The sequence below is a fragment of the Natrix helvetica genome (genome assembly GCF_964273705.1).
Source record: "Natrix helvetica genome assembly, chromosome: Z".
NCBI classification, from domain to species: Eukaryota; Metazoa; Chordata; class Lepidosauria; order Squamata; family Natricidae; genus Natrix; species Natrix helvetica.
In genome coordinates this window covers 16,917,746-16,930,672 of record NC_138554.1, presented here as the reverse complement: position 1 = coordinate 16,930,672, position 12,927 = coordinate 16,917,746, and the positions used below count along the sequence as shown (strand labels likewise).

At 41.3% G+C, this 12,927-nt stretch overlaps 2 protein-coding genes across 2 annotated transcripts in view; one reads left to right on the top strand and one right to left on the bottom strand.

Annotated features, from left to right (window-relative positions):
• TTC5 (tetratricopeptide repeat domain 5) overlaps window positions 1-1,428 on the top strand; it is a 28,864-nt gene extending 27,436 nt beyond the window's left edge. Inside the window, exon 10 of the mRNA XM_081932391.1 lies at window positions 658-1,428. Within this exon, the coding sequence (XP_081788517.1) occupies window positions 658-777 (120 nt within the window). The 3' untranslated portion in view covers window positions 778-1,428. The remainder of the gene's footprint in view (window positions 1-657) is intronic.
• A 7,710-nt stretch (window positions 1,429-9,138) lies between these two features.
• Window positions 9,139-10,080, bottom strand: LOC309401319 (olfactory receptor 11G2-like; the record flags this gene model as incomplete). The annotated part of the gene is made up of 1 exon (XM_081970387.1): window positions 9,139-10,080. One exon carries the CDS (start codon window positions 10,078-10,080, stop codon window positions 9,139-9,141), a length of 942 nt encoding a protein of 313 aa, XP_081826513.1.
• Between the last annotated feature and the right edge of the window lie 2,847 nt (window positions 10,081-12,927).

Below are 12,927 nucleotides of genomic sequence, written 5' to 3'. Positions count from 1 at the left end.
CTAAATGAGTCACTGCAGTTAAGTCAGGGGTGTCCAAACTTGGCAACTTTAAGACTTGTGGACTTCAACTCCCAGAATTCCCCAGTCAGCTCCTGGCTGGGGAATTCTGGGAGTTGAAGTCCACAAGTCTTAAAGTTGCCAAGTTTGGGCACCCCTGAGTTAAGTGAACCATTTTGGTTTAGTGAATCCAGTTCCCTCCGTTGACTTTGCTTGTCGGAAGATAGCTGGGGATATTACAAATGGTGATCACCAGTGATCACCATTCACTTGATCTGCTGAATAAAATTCCACATTGGCAACAGGAAGGGCAGCTGGCCAATAAACACTTTGCTTCATTCAGTTACCCCGATTCCACCCCATAAGGGATTATGGGATCATTAAAAGGAGATGATGATGATGATCTTATCTTTAACTACTGTCTCTCTTAGCAATGGAAATGTTGGGCGGAATTTTGGTTGTAAGTTGAGGAGTAATTTTGCTTCTCATTTCCCTTTTCCTTTTGTTATTTAAGCTGCCTAGAGTAGCTCTGTAGTGAAATAGGCAGCAAATGCGTGTAACAAATAAATAATGATACTTATGTTCTTTTAAAATGTCTCACGTGACCTAAAATTCTTTGTGCTCATTCTTTTTTTCTCCCCCCCCCTCCTTGCTTTTCAGAGTTTTACTTTTTCTGGCCTCCGCGTAGAGTCTCCCCTACTTCTCGTGGTGAACGGCAAAGTTCAAGGGTCCCAAAACCAGGCCGCTGCGACCGTTGCCTACCGGGCACAAAGTGAATGAGAAAAGACAAAATCATCCAGGGATGATTGCATTTCTTAAGCTACATCAGATCCCTCTCCTCGTATCTTTTTCAATAATTTAGAGAGATTGGACTGATTCGTAGAAATGCAATCCAGCCGTTAAGTGAAGGAGCGAGGAAAAAAAAAGAGAATTGTAGAGCATTTGCTCAAACTGGTGCTTAATTCTTGTCTGTTTTGTTTCCCCCCCCTTCTCAAATTTATTTTCCATAGACACCAGTTTTACTTTCAGTAGTACTAAAATGAGTGTCTACAGAAAATCTGGGGGCTGCTCATTTTTCTTCCCCATCTCTTAATTTTCTTCCCCCTTTTCTGACCTCTTCTTTCACATTTGCTCTTGCTTTGCTTTGATCACATTTAAGGTCGGGCAGTTGGTCAGTTTAGATCCTGTCCTTTGTGGATTCCATTCACCTGAGTCAGACTGGGTTCTTTTTTTCCTTTTTTCTTTTTGCAGTGTGTTAATGAAGCCAGTGGGACTTAGGTTAGCATGACTGTCCTAAATCCCACCGTCTTATGAAGTCAGTATGATCACCTCTACATCCAATTGGTTATTTCTGTGTAAATAGAAGAGATGCTTTCTGTATTTATTTTATATTATTTTGAGATGGGTTTTTTAAAAAAAATAATTTTTGTATATTTTTCCTGCCAGACTCCTGATCTTTTTCCCTTCCAATTCAATAAAATATCGTGTAAAATCTCTATAGAGAATGGTAAAACAAATGTTTTACTTAACATTACATAGAACTACTGTGTTATCTCATACGGCTGAGACTAGACTAGAAGGGAATGGAACGACAAGAATAGAATTAGAATTACAACTGAATTGAAGTAGAATTAGAATTAAAATAGAATAGAGAAAGTGGAATGGAATAGAATAGAATAGAAAATATGGAACAGAACAGAACACACAAACACACATATATACTGTATATTTAATTATATATATATAATTATAATTATATATAATTGATTAAGGGACACAGTGGCTTAGTGGCTAAGATGCTGAGCTTGTTGATCAGAAAGGTCGGCAGTTCATCGGTTCGAATCCCTAGCGCCACATAATGGAGTGAGCTCCCGTTACTTGTCCCAGTTTCTGCCAACCTAGCAGTTCGAAAGCACGTAAAAATGCAAAAATAGGGACCACCTTTGGTGGGAAGGTAACAGCGTTCCGTGTGCCTTTGGCGTTTAGTCATGCCGGCTACATGACCACGGAGACATCTTTGGACAGCGCTGGCTCTTTGGCTTTGAAACAGATGAACACCGCCCCCTAGAGTCAGGAATGACTAGCATATATGTGCGAGGGGAACCTTTACCTATAGTGGACAAGTGTTGATGAACTTCTGAGTTCATTGTGATAGCAGGACCAATTAATTTCTAAAGAACGGGCAAAAAATGTAACGGGGAATGAATCTGTCTTCTTAGGGCAAGTAATTTTATTCAGTGCCTACTGGATCTATCAAGCTGGGATCAATAAATAGTTAAACATCAGCCAATGGTTACCCTTATAAATACAAAATTAAATTGTAAAACGTAGGAAACCTGTACACTTTGATTTCCTGTACAAACTTGATTTCTCTAAGGGTCTATAACATGAATCCAGCCGTTTTATATGTATAATAAGCATATGTAAAGAAGAGTTAATGGTAGTGACATCTTCAAATAGAGTTTCAACTCATGCTGACATAAATGGACGCAGTTTCCTTGGCAATGACGTGCAAATAATTACCTTGGGTTTTTATTTTTATTTTCAGTCTAAAACTGTGTTTCTTAAAGTTGGCAATTTAAAGGAAGTGATGAAGAATTAGGTTCATTAAGGTAAAGGCGTGTGCTCATCGTTCCCAACTCTAGGGGGCGGTGCTCATTTCCGTTTCAAAGCCGAAGAGCCAGCACTGTCGAAAGAAGTCTCCGTGGTCATGTGGCTGGCATGACTAAACGCCGAAGGCGCACGGAACACTGTTACCTTCCCACCAAAGGTGGTTCCTATTTTTCTACTTGCATTTTTACATGCTTTCGAACTGCTAGGTTGGCAGAAGCTGGGAGAAGTAACGGGAGCTCACTCCATTACGTAGCACTAGGGGTTTGAACCGCTGAACTGCTGACCTTTCTGATCGACAAGCTCAGTGTTTAACCATTGAGCCAACGCGTCTTAGGTTCATTAGATCCTGTAATAAAACTCCAAGTGACTTCATCTGTCTTTTATAAAAGGGAATTGCAATAGAATTTCAAACACAGGTAGTCCTCAACTTACAACCAGTTGTTGAGTCAAAGTTACAACGGCACTGAAAACAAGTGACTTATGAACATTTTTTCACACTTATGACTTGCAGCATCCACGTGATCAAAATTTAGATACTTGGCAGCTGATTCATATTCATGACGGTTGCCCTGTCCCAAAGTCTTGTGATCGCCATTCGTTAATCTGCCCAGCCAAGCAAAGTCAATGCGGAGACGTCAGCTTCGTTTAATGATTGAACAATTCACTTAACAACTTTACGTCTTCACTTAACAACTGTGGCAAGAAACGCTGTAAAATGGATGAAGCTCACTTAATAACCATCCTGTTTAGCAACGTATATATGGGGCTCCATTGTGGCTGTAGGTCGAGGGCTACCTGTAGTATGTGAGATTGACTGTATCTATGTTAATACTTTACAAAAAATGAACTGCCATACTAATCCACATACATACATATATACATGCATTACCTCAAGCTATAATAGATATGAACAATGAGGAACGAGCCGGGCCAGTTACAAGATCACAGGCAAAACAACAAAAGAAGCTGGTTAATATATTAGATGTGCCTGTGAGACAGAAGAAGAGGGAGGAGGTGTGGGAGGAAGCCAGAGAAAATGCTGTAAAATCAACATCAGACAACTCAAGTGTTATTCCCTGGGGAGGAACAACCCAAGCTGTGTTTGATAAAGGTGGAAGGAATAGGAGCATCGATTAATATGCCTGATGTAAAAACAACAGAGCTAATCACAGGTGGGAGGTGGGTGGATGGGCTGTTCACGCGTGCAATGGCCAAATTGATTAGCATTGTATAAAGGCAGGTATCTCTTTAATGGCTTTTACACTCTGACGATGTTAGCAGTGGCTAACGAGAGCTTAGTGAGCAATATATTTTAAAGTTCCGGAGATCACAATGTCTTTTTCTTTTATACATGTATATACACGGGTGGGCTTCAAAAATTTCAGCAACGGGTTTTCTGCTCGTTGCGTGGGTGTGGCCACAGTGGGCGTGGCCTACTTGGCCTTCTGCACCATAGCGGGTGGGGGCATTTTCGCCTTCCTCAGGCTCTCCGAGGCTCTGGGAGGGTGGAAACCGCTCCCCCCAGGTTCCGGAAGCCCTCTGGAGCTGATAAATGGGCCTGTTTCTGGAACTTTTGGGAGGCCTGTTTTCCCCTCCCCCCCCCCCCGGGCTTACCTCACATCCACATGGAGACTCCTGGGAGGGGTGGGACAGGATGGGATTGGCGGGGCAAGGTGGGTGGGGCCAGCCAGGGGTGGGGTTTGGAGGTTCTTCAAACCAGTCATAATGTTAGCTACGGGTTCTCCAATATGATGCTATGGCGAACCCTTAGCAACGTACTCTGCATATACATACATACAGTTTACTTTGCAAATTCATTTACTGCTTATTTAATAAATCATGAGATGGATGGCATACATTTAATTAATAAATTACGGTTAACCAAACCATGGTTTAGCACAACATCTAAATTCGGAGTCTCCACTGTTTAATTTGACATAAAATCCAGCCTAGTACCAGTTCCTTAACTAGCGTGTATATGAATAGATTCCTCAACTCTCTTCCAGTTGAGAAGGGTAACATTGCTATAACCTTTCCGCAATTCTTAAGTGCAAACACTGTTTGCTGTTTAATTGCTTGGCTTGTTTCTGCAGGAAAAGATAAGTTGCTGTACAAAGCTGGCAGTTTTAATTGGCAGTTTTAATTGGAAGGAGAGCCCAAAGGCCCACGTTCAAATGTACTTCTGCTTAATGATGCCAAAATGTTTTTTCTCTTTAATTAGTTTAACTCTTGTTTCTCTTTCTCTCCCTTGAGAAAGTGGCAGCATTTGGACTAATCTAATGTAACAAGTAAATGTGTATGCAAATGCCAGGGGAAAATAATGGAGACTTCTGAATCTCTTATCTACATTTTTATTTTAGGAAGAAGACGGGAATAACTCCTTGTTTCCTGCCATTAAAGATGGCTAACAATTTGCTTAGGAAAACTACTTTGTAGTGTTTTGCCAAGGACAAACTCAGTTCTTGTACTTGGGCAGCAGTGCTGTGGTTCAAAAGTTTTTACTACTGATTCTGTGGGCGTGGCTTAGTGGTCATGGTGCGGCTTAGGGATGGCGGGGGAAGGATACTGCAAAATCTCCATTACTTCCCCACTCCAGGGGAAAGGATACTGCAAAATCCCCATTCCCCCCCCCCAGGGGGAAGGATACTACAAAATCCCCATTCCCCCCCCCCACTCCTGGTGGAAGGATAATGCAAAATCTCCATTCCCTCCACACTTCAGGGGGAAGGAAATTGCAAAATCCCAATTCCCTCCCCACTCCAGGGGGAAGGATATTGCAAAATCCCGATTCCCTCCCCACTCCAAGGGAAAGGATACTGCAAAATCCCCATTCCCCCCCTCCAGGGGGAAGGATATTGCAAAATCCCCATTCCTTCCCCACTCCAGAGGGAAGGATATTGCAAAATCCCCCTTCCCTCCCCACTCCAGGGGGAAGGAAATTGCAAAATCCCCCATTCCCTCCCCACTCCAAGGGAAAGGATACTGCAAAATCCCCATTCCCCCCCTCCAGGGGGAAGGATATTGCAAAATCCCCATTCCTTCCCCACTCCAGGGGGAAGGATATTGCAAAATCCCCCTTCCCTCCCCACTCCAGGGGGAAGGATATTGCAAAATCCCGATTCCCTCCCCACTCCAAGGGAAAGGATACTGCAAAATCCCCATTCCCCCCCTCCAGGGGGAAGGATATTGCAAAATCCCCATTCCTTCCCCACTCCAGGGGGAAGGATATTGCAAAATCCCCCTTCCCTCCCCACTCCAGGGGGAAGGATACTGCAAATCTCCATTCCCTCCCCACCCCACTAACCTTTCCAGCTCAGTTCTCCTGTGCAGGGCAACAAAAGAAGACCCACCCAATCAGCTGGGACTCGGAAGTCAATCAGCTGGGACTCGGGAGGCAGCGAATATATGGGAGGGCGGATGATATTTTCCGATCCTCCGAATTTCCAACTCTTGGGTAGGAGACAAAGCCTTGATGACTTTACATTATCAAACAGATGGTCCTTGATTTACAACAGTTCACTTAGTAAGTGTTCAAAGTTACAACGGAACTGAAAAAAGTGAGATGACAATTTTTTCACATTTATGACCATTTCAGCATCCCTATGATCACCTGATTTACATTCAAATGACTGACAGCTGATCACATTTATAATGGTTGCAGTGTCCCTGGATGACATGATCCCCTTTTGCGACCTTCTGGCAAGCAAAGTCAATGGGGGAAACCAGATTCACTTAACGACCGTGTTACTAATTTACAACTGCTGTGATTCACTTAACAAATGTGGAAAAGAAAAGTCGTAAAAATGGGGCAAAGCTCACTTGACAAATTTCTCACTTAGCAACATACATTTTGGGCTCAGTTGTAGTTGTAAATTGAAGGCTTACCTGTATAAGTCTGCTAAACAATCTGCTAAAGCAAGATTGCTACTTTTTCTGGCCAGAGCCTAAAACATACGTGAATAAAGGCAAATATATGTGTCCCAGGATAATGTTGCAAAATCTAATTTGGGTAGATCACCGGAACCAGAGGTTTCATATGTCTTCTTTCCAGAGAAGTTCCTTGAACATAGGCTCCAACATGAGTCTGAAAACTCGGAAGACAAAACCTTTTGTTCCGGTGACCAACCCAGATTTGATCTTGCAAAACATATATGAACCGAAGAAAAGGGTGTCAAGCTATTCTCCAAAGCATCAGAAGGCAGTACAAGAAATAATAGATGGAAACTAATCAAGGAGAGAAGCAACCTAGAGTTAAGAAAAAATGTCCTGACAGAACAATTAATTAATGGAACAATTTGCCTCCAGAAGTTGTGAATGCTCCAACACTGGAGGATTTAACCGCGATGGTGCAGTGGTTAGAGTGCAGTACTGCAGGCTGCTTCTGCTGATCACCGGCTGCCAGCAGTCTGGCAGATGGAATCTCACCAGGCTCAAGACTCAGCCTTCCATACTTCCAAGATAGGTGAAATGAGGACTCAGATTGTTGGGGGCAATAAGCTGACTCTATAAACTGCTTAGAGAGGGCTGTAAAGCAGTATATAATTGCTATTGCTATCACTATTTAAAAAGAGATTGGAAAGCCTTTTGTCTGAAATGGTATAGGGTTTCCTGCTTGAGCAGGAGTTTGGACTAGAAGACCTCCAGGGTCCCTTCCAACTTTATTGTTGTCTAATTCTGTAAAACACCATTTACATTTGGTCAATCCTGTATTTATACTTTTCTCGTTTAGCCACTTAAAAATTACAGTTCAGAAGCAATTCTTCAAGAAGGTTTTGGAATTTTACAAAGAAGTTGAACATCTCCTTTGAAAGTCAGTGTTTAAAACTATGGTTTATTGAAAAACACATTTAGTTCTTTTTACGTGTTAACTCAAAAACCATGGCCTATAAATCACAGGGTTCAAGTACAGCCAACACAATATATCAATACCAAAAAAAAAGCACATGGTGTTTTCGCACTGAATAGGGACTTGGTCACACTATGATACCAAGAGATGATTGCTGATCATAACCTTGTCATTTTATCTATCAGCATTCTAAATCTGAAATAGAATAATCATCGGATGTTTATTTGGCTTCAAGTCAATTTATTAATAACAATATTTTTTTCAGAAATTGTAAAAAAGTATTTAACAAACAGAACAAGCTGGAGAATCTGAAAATTAAGAACAATTATAAACAACAGTAAAAGAAACCATGGACAAGATATACAGTACAGTAGTAGCGTATTAAACAATATCTCAAATGCAACTGACATTTCTGTTCCTTAAGGATCCTACTTTTGTATATTCCACAGTAGTATTTTACTTCCAGTGCATTCTGCATACTTTCACTGTATTCTAATCCTTCTAAACTGTTTGGCTTATTTTGATTTACGTGAAAACAATGATTTACGTTCAAATTTAAAAGACCCAGAAGGAAAATGGCCCTATTCTCATGACCAAGGTCTAGACCAGTGAATTATAGCCCTTAGTTTTGATAGAATCGTGTGATTTTATATAGATAGATTATAGATAGATAGATAGATAGATAGATAGATAGATAGATAGATGATAGATAGATAGATAGATGATAGATGATAGATAGATAGATAGATAGATAGATAGATAGATAGATAGATAGATAGATAGATATGGATGGAAATGATAAGTAGGTAGGTAGGTAGGTAGGTAGGTAGATAGATAGATGATAGATGATAGATATGGATGGAGATGATAGGTAGGTAGGTAGGTAGGTAGATAGATGATGATAGATAGATAGATAGATAGATAGATAGATAGATAGATATGGATGGAGATGATAGATAGATAGATAGATAGATAGATAGATAGATAGATAGATAGATAGATAGATGATAGCTAGCTAGCTAGCTAGCTAGCTAGATAGATAGATAGATAGATAGATAGATACAGATACATACATACATACATACATACATACATACATACATATATACATACATACATACATGAAAGAAAGATGGGTGAATATTGATAGGTGTGTTTGGTGTGTCAGAGGGGGGGGGAGGGAGGGAGGGACTTGTCCAACTCCTTGCATAGACAGCAGACCTTTTACTATTTCAGACAAATGGATATCCAATCTGTTCTTGAAAGCCTTTAGTATTGGAGCACCCACAACTTCTGGAGGCCAGCTGTTCCACTGATTAATTGTTCTCGCTGGCAAGAAATTCCTCCTTCATTCTAGATTGTTTATCTCCTTGATTAGTTTCCATTCATTGAGCCCCGTATATTTATCCAGAGTACAGAAAAATTCAAGGATAAATGGAAGCAGTAGCATATTCTGAAGTGCTGGATTTGCAAACAAATTTGCCCTCTGTTAAATAATTTTGGGGATTACCCATGGCCATCATGGAAGCTATTATGTGACACTGGACCTGCCACAAAATTCCAAATGTGTCCATGTTAACAGGATGATTGATGGCTTCTGGTCTGAACATTTGAGTCTCCTCAACTGAGGATGTGTCTCACCCTCAACGCCTTCTCCAGCGGCTTCACAATATTTTCTTGCTTTACATAAATCTCATTTTTCTTTTCAGCAGCCTGCCCAAAGCCTCTTTTACCTGGCCATTCCTCAGGCAATAAATCAAGGGATTTAGAAGTGGGGTAATGATGGTGTAGAAGATGGTTGCTAATTTGTTGATACCTGATTGACTTTCTCCTCCAGGAGTTAAGTAAACCCCTGCTACTGACCCATAGAAAAGTGTGACTACTACTAGGTGGAATAAGATGGTGGAGAAAGTCTTCCTTTGGCGCCCTTGGCTAGATTTTTGTGTCAGTGTGAGAATCACCATGCTGTAAGAAAGCACAACAAAGATGAGGTTGACTGCAAACACGGTATTCATAAACACTTGACAAATGAAAGGAATCATTCCTAGGGGTGGACATGCCAAGGATAGAATTGGTCCAGGGTCACATAATAAGTGGTTGATGATGTTTGAGCCGCAGAAGGGCAACTTGGACATTAATATCACAGGGACAATGTACCACAGAAAGCCAAGGATCCAACAGGTAGCCACCAGGGCAGAGCAGATAAATTTGGACATCAGCTGCAGGTAATGCAATGGATGGCAGATGGCTATGTAGCGATCCAAAGCCATAGCGGAGAGAAAGAAGCATTCTGTGCTGCCAAGGGAGAAGAAGATGTAGAACTGGAGGAAGCAGGCATGGAAAGAGATGTTCCCTTTGGAAGTTACCAGGTCATAAAGCATGCGAGGCATGGTTGTACTCACATAACACATCTCCAGCCAGGAGAAGTTACTCAGAAAGACATACATGGGAAGTTGAGCCAGGTGGGAATCTAGAAACACCAGCATGATAATGACAATGTTCTCTGTCAAAGTCAGGATGTAGAGAACAGCAAAAATAACAACCAGCAGGTGACGTATCTGGTGCTGATCTCCAAAGCCCACCAAAACAAACTCTTGAACTTTGCTCTTATTGACCAACTCCATCTGGAAGGCAATAAAAAGATCCTCATTACCCTACCAGAAAAAAAATTCCTCTTTCCATCTTTCTGTTTCCACGGAAAGGAAAACCTGAGCAACCACACCATGTGGCATCTGAATGGGGAATCACCTGAACTGTCTTGGAGAACTCCAGTGCTGGGAATCAAATAATTTAACAATCGGCAAATCCGATAACTAATTTTTTGTTGAGTTTGGCGAACCGGCTCCAAAATGGCCAGGGTAGATTCACATGCCTCCCATTTCTTGCTTCTTGCAATCTGGCTTTGCAGAAAGCAAGCAGGTTGGAGGCACAGGAATGCACACTAGTCTGGCCATTTCGGAACTGTTTCGCTGAACTCAACAAAAAATTAGGAATCAGTCATGTTGAACTGGTGCGAACCAGCTGAATACTCCCACTGGAGAATTCTAAGTCAATATGCCTAATCTTCCATCTTCAGCCTTTGTAGTGGCATTAGAAGTTGTTTCCAAGGAACCCTAGAGTACAAATTATTTTTGTCCCCTACAGATTTTTCAAACTATGTTTATAATGGAAAATAGTTTTATGACTACTCTGATTAAAGAAAAGAACATACATACTTTTGTTTCCACGTGGAAACCACTTCTGAACTTCATGCTTGATGTGGAGAAGAATGTAACTCTGACTGGGTTTTACAGACTAGACTGATAGATCTTTATAGAAAGACATGACTTGTACATATTATTGTGGAAAAACAAAAACGTGTGATTTGATGCCTTATTCTACTGCAACAGAGACAGTCGGAGGTCACTGTTTCTTTTCCCTTTCCCATCACCCCTCATTGATCTTTAATTTACTTTTGTATTTTATAATACTTCACAACTTAATACAAATATTTAAAAATAAAAATATGTATATAAAGGAAAATATAATTTTATTTCCTTCCCTTGTTTCCCATATAGCGAGATCCACATTTTCTTGAACAAGTCAAGATCATTTGCTTCTAATGATTTTCATTCAAAGGTACCTCATCCAGTTTGACTTCAGATGACTTTACATTGATGACACTTTCCAGTGTCTGATGCATAAGCAAAATGTTGATACATCTAGCTGAAGAATTGTCCTAAATGCAGCATCATAGTTGGAGGAACAGATGATGACTCACTATATGTTTAGCTAGGGTAGCAAGCAGGAATGTAAGGTGTTCTCCAACGACAAAATGATTCTGAGTCTAAAATTATGCTTGAAGGTTGACTTTAAGTATTTGGAACTGGGTCCATCAAATGCAAACTCAAAGCAATGTCCCTTTGGAGATCATTAATTCCTTCCAATTTAGGGAACTATTCCCAAAAGTGATTCCCCACCTGCTGGGTTTTGCTTTTAGCTTAATATAGAGGAAACAAACCAATATGATAGTGTATCATGTAGGAGTTACTTGTGTAGACCTAAAAGTCTTTTTTTAAAAAACCTGCCACCTTCCTCCAAATATTTTGGTCACCTTCCATTATATGAAAATACTTTCCCCCTATGGAAAATTAGTATTTGAGACAGAAAGCATAGCTAGATCCATTTTCTTGCCATTTTATTTTCCTTACAGAGTCATGCAAGGGATTTTCATTTGCTTCTTATCATGAATGTAAGAGATTTTGGTGGGGTCGGATTAAAATCCTTAATCCACATCTTCCTAGAGAAGCCAAAGTCTAGCCTCAGCTGTGTAGAATCAAATTGAGCAAATATCCTGTTACGAAAACACGCGGAGGAAAACTATAAAAACATCGTAGCTGTAGAACAGTTAGAAGGGCAAAGAATGCTGGTAATCCTGGGCAAAGAATATGAGCAGAACTTTGAGAAAACAAAATAAATTCCCTAAGAAAGAAACGGCAGGTGGTCCTTATTTAACAACCACTTGTTCACCACTGCCCATTCAAAGTTATGATGGCACTGAAAAAGTGGCATTTAAGATTGGTTCTCAAAGCTCTTCCTGTCCAAGCACTCAAAAGGTTACGTAATCATGATCTCAGTGGTTCATATTTATGATGGTTACACTGCTCTAAGGTCATGTGATCATAATTTATGACCTTTCCTTCTGGCTATCAAAAATCAGTAGGAAATCCAGCAGAAACATGATTTTGAATAAGAATCAGAACCAGGTTAGTGCTGGAAGAGACCTCGGAGGTCTTCTAGTCCAGCCCCCAGCTCAAGCAGGAGATCCTACATCATTTCAGACAAGTTAATGTGCAATCTCTTCTTAAAAACCTCCAGCGATGAAGCACCTACAACCATGATGGAGAACCCATGCCGCACATGCCACAGGTGGCACACAGAGACATATTTGCTGGCACAGCAGCCCTCTGCACCAGCCAGCTGATCTTTGGCCTTACGGAGAGCCAGGGGAGACCCTCCCCATGCTCCCCATGCTAAACTGGAAGTTTATTTCCGAACTTCTGGTTGGCCTGTTGGGCCTGGTTTTTTGCCTTCCCCAGGCTCCGAAGGCTTTCCTGAAGCCTAGGGAGGGTGAAAAAAGTCTTCCCCAGAGGCCATCTGGAGGCCGGGGGGAGGCCATTTTTGCCCTCACTGGGCTTCAGGAAAGACTCCCCCCTGTATGAGAGGGTCACTCACACATGCACAGGAGGCCATTTGTGCATGCGCAGGTGGGGGATGTGTGCGCATGAGCAGGTGGGTGGGCACGCATGCACACGCAATAATGCATGTGCACACAGTTTTGGCACACCTTTAGAAAAAGGTTAGCCATCACCGGCGTACAACATCTGAAGGCAACTTCTGTTCCACTGGTTAATTGTCCTCACTGTTAGGAAATTTGTCTTTAATTCCAGGTTGCTTCTCTCCTTGATTAGTTTCCAATCATTGTTTTTTGT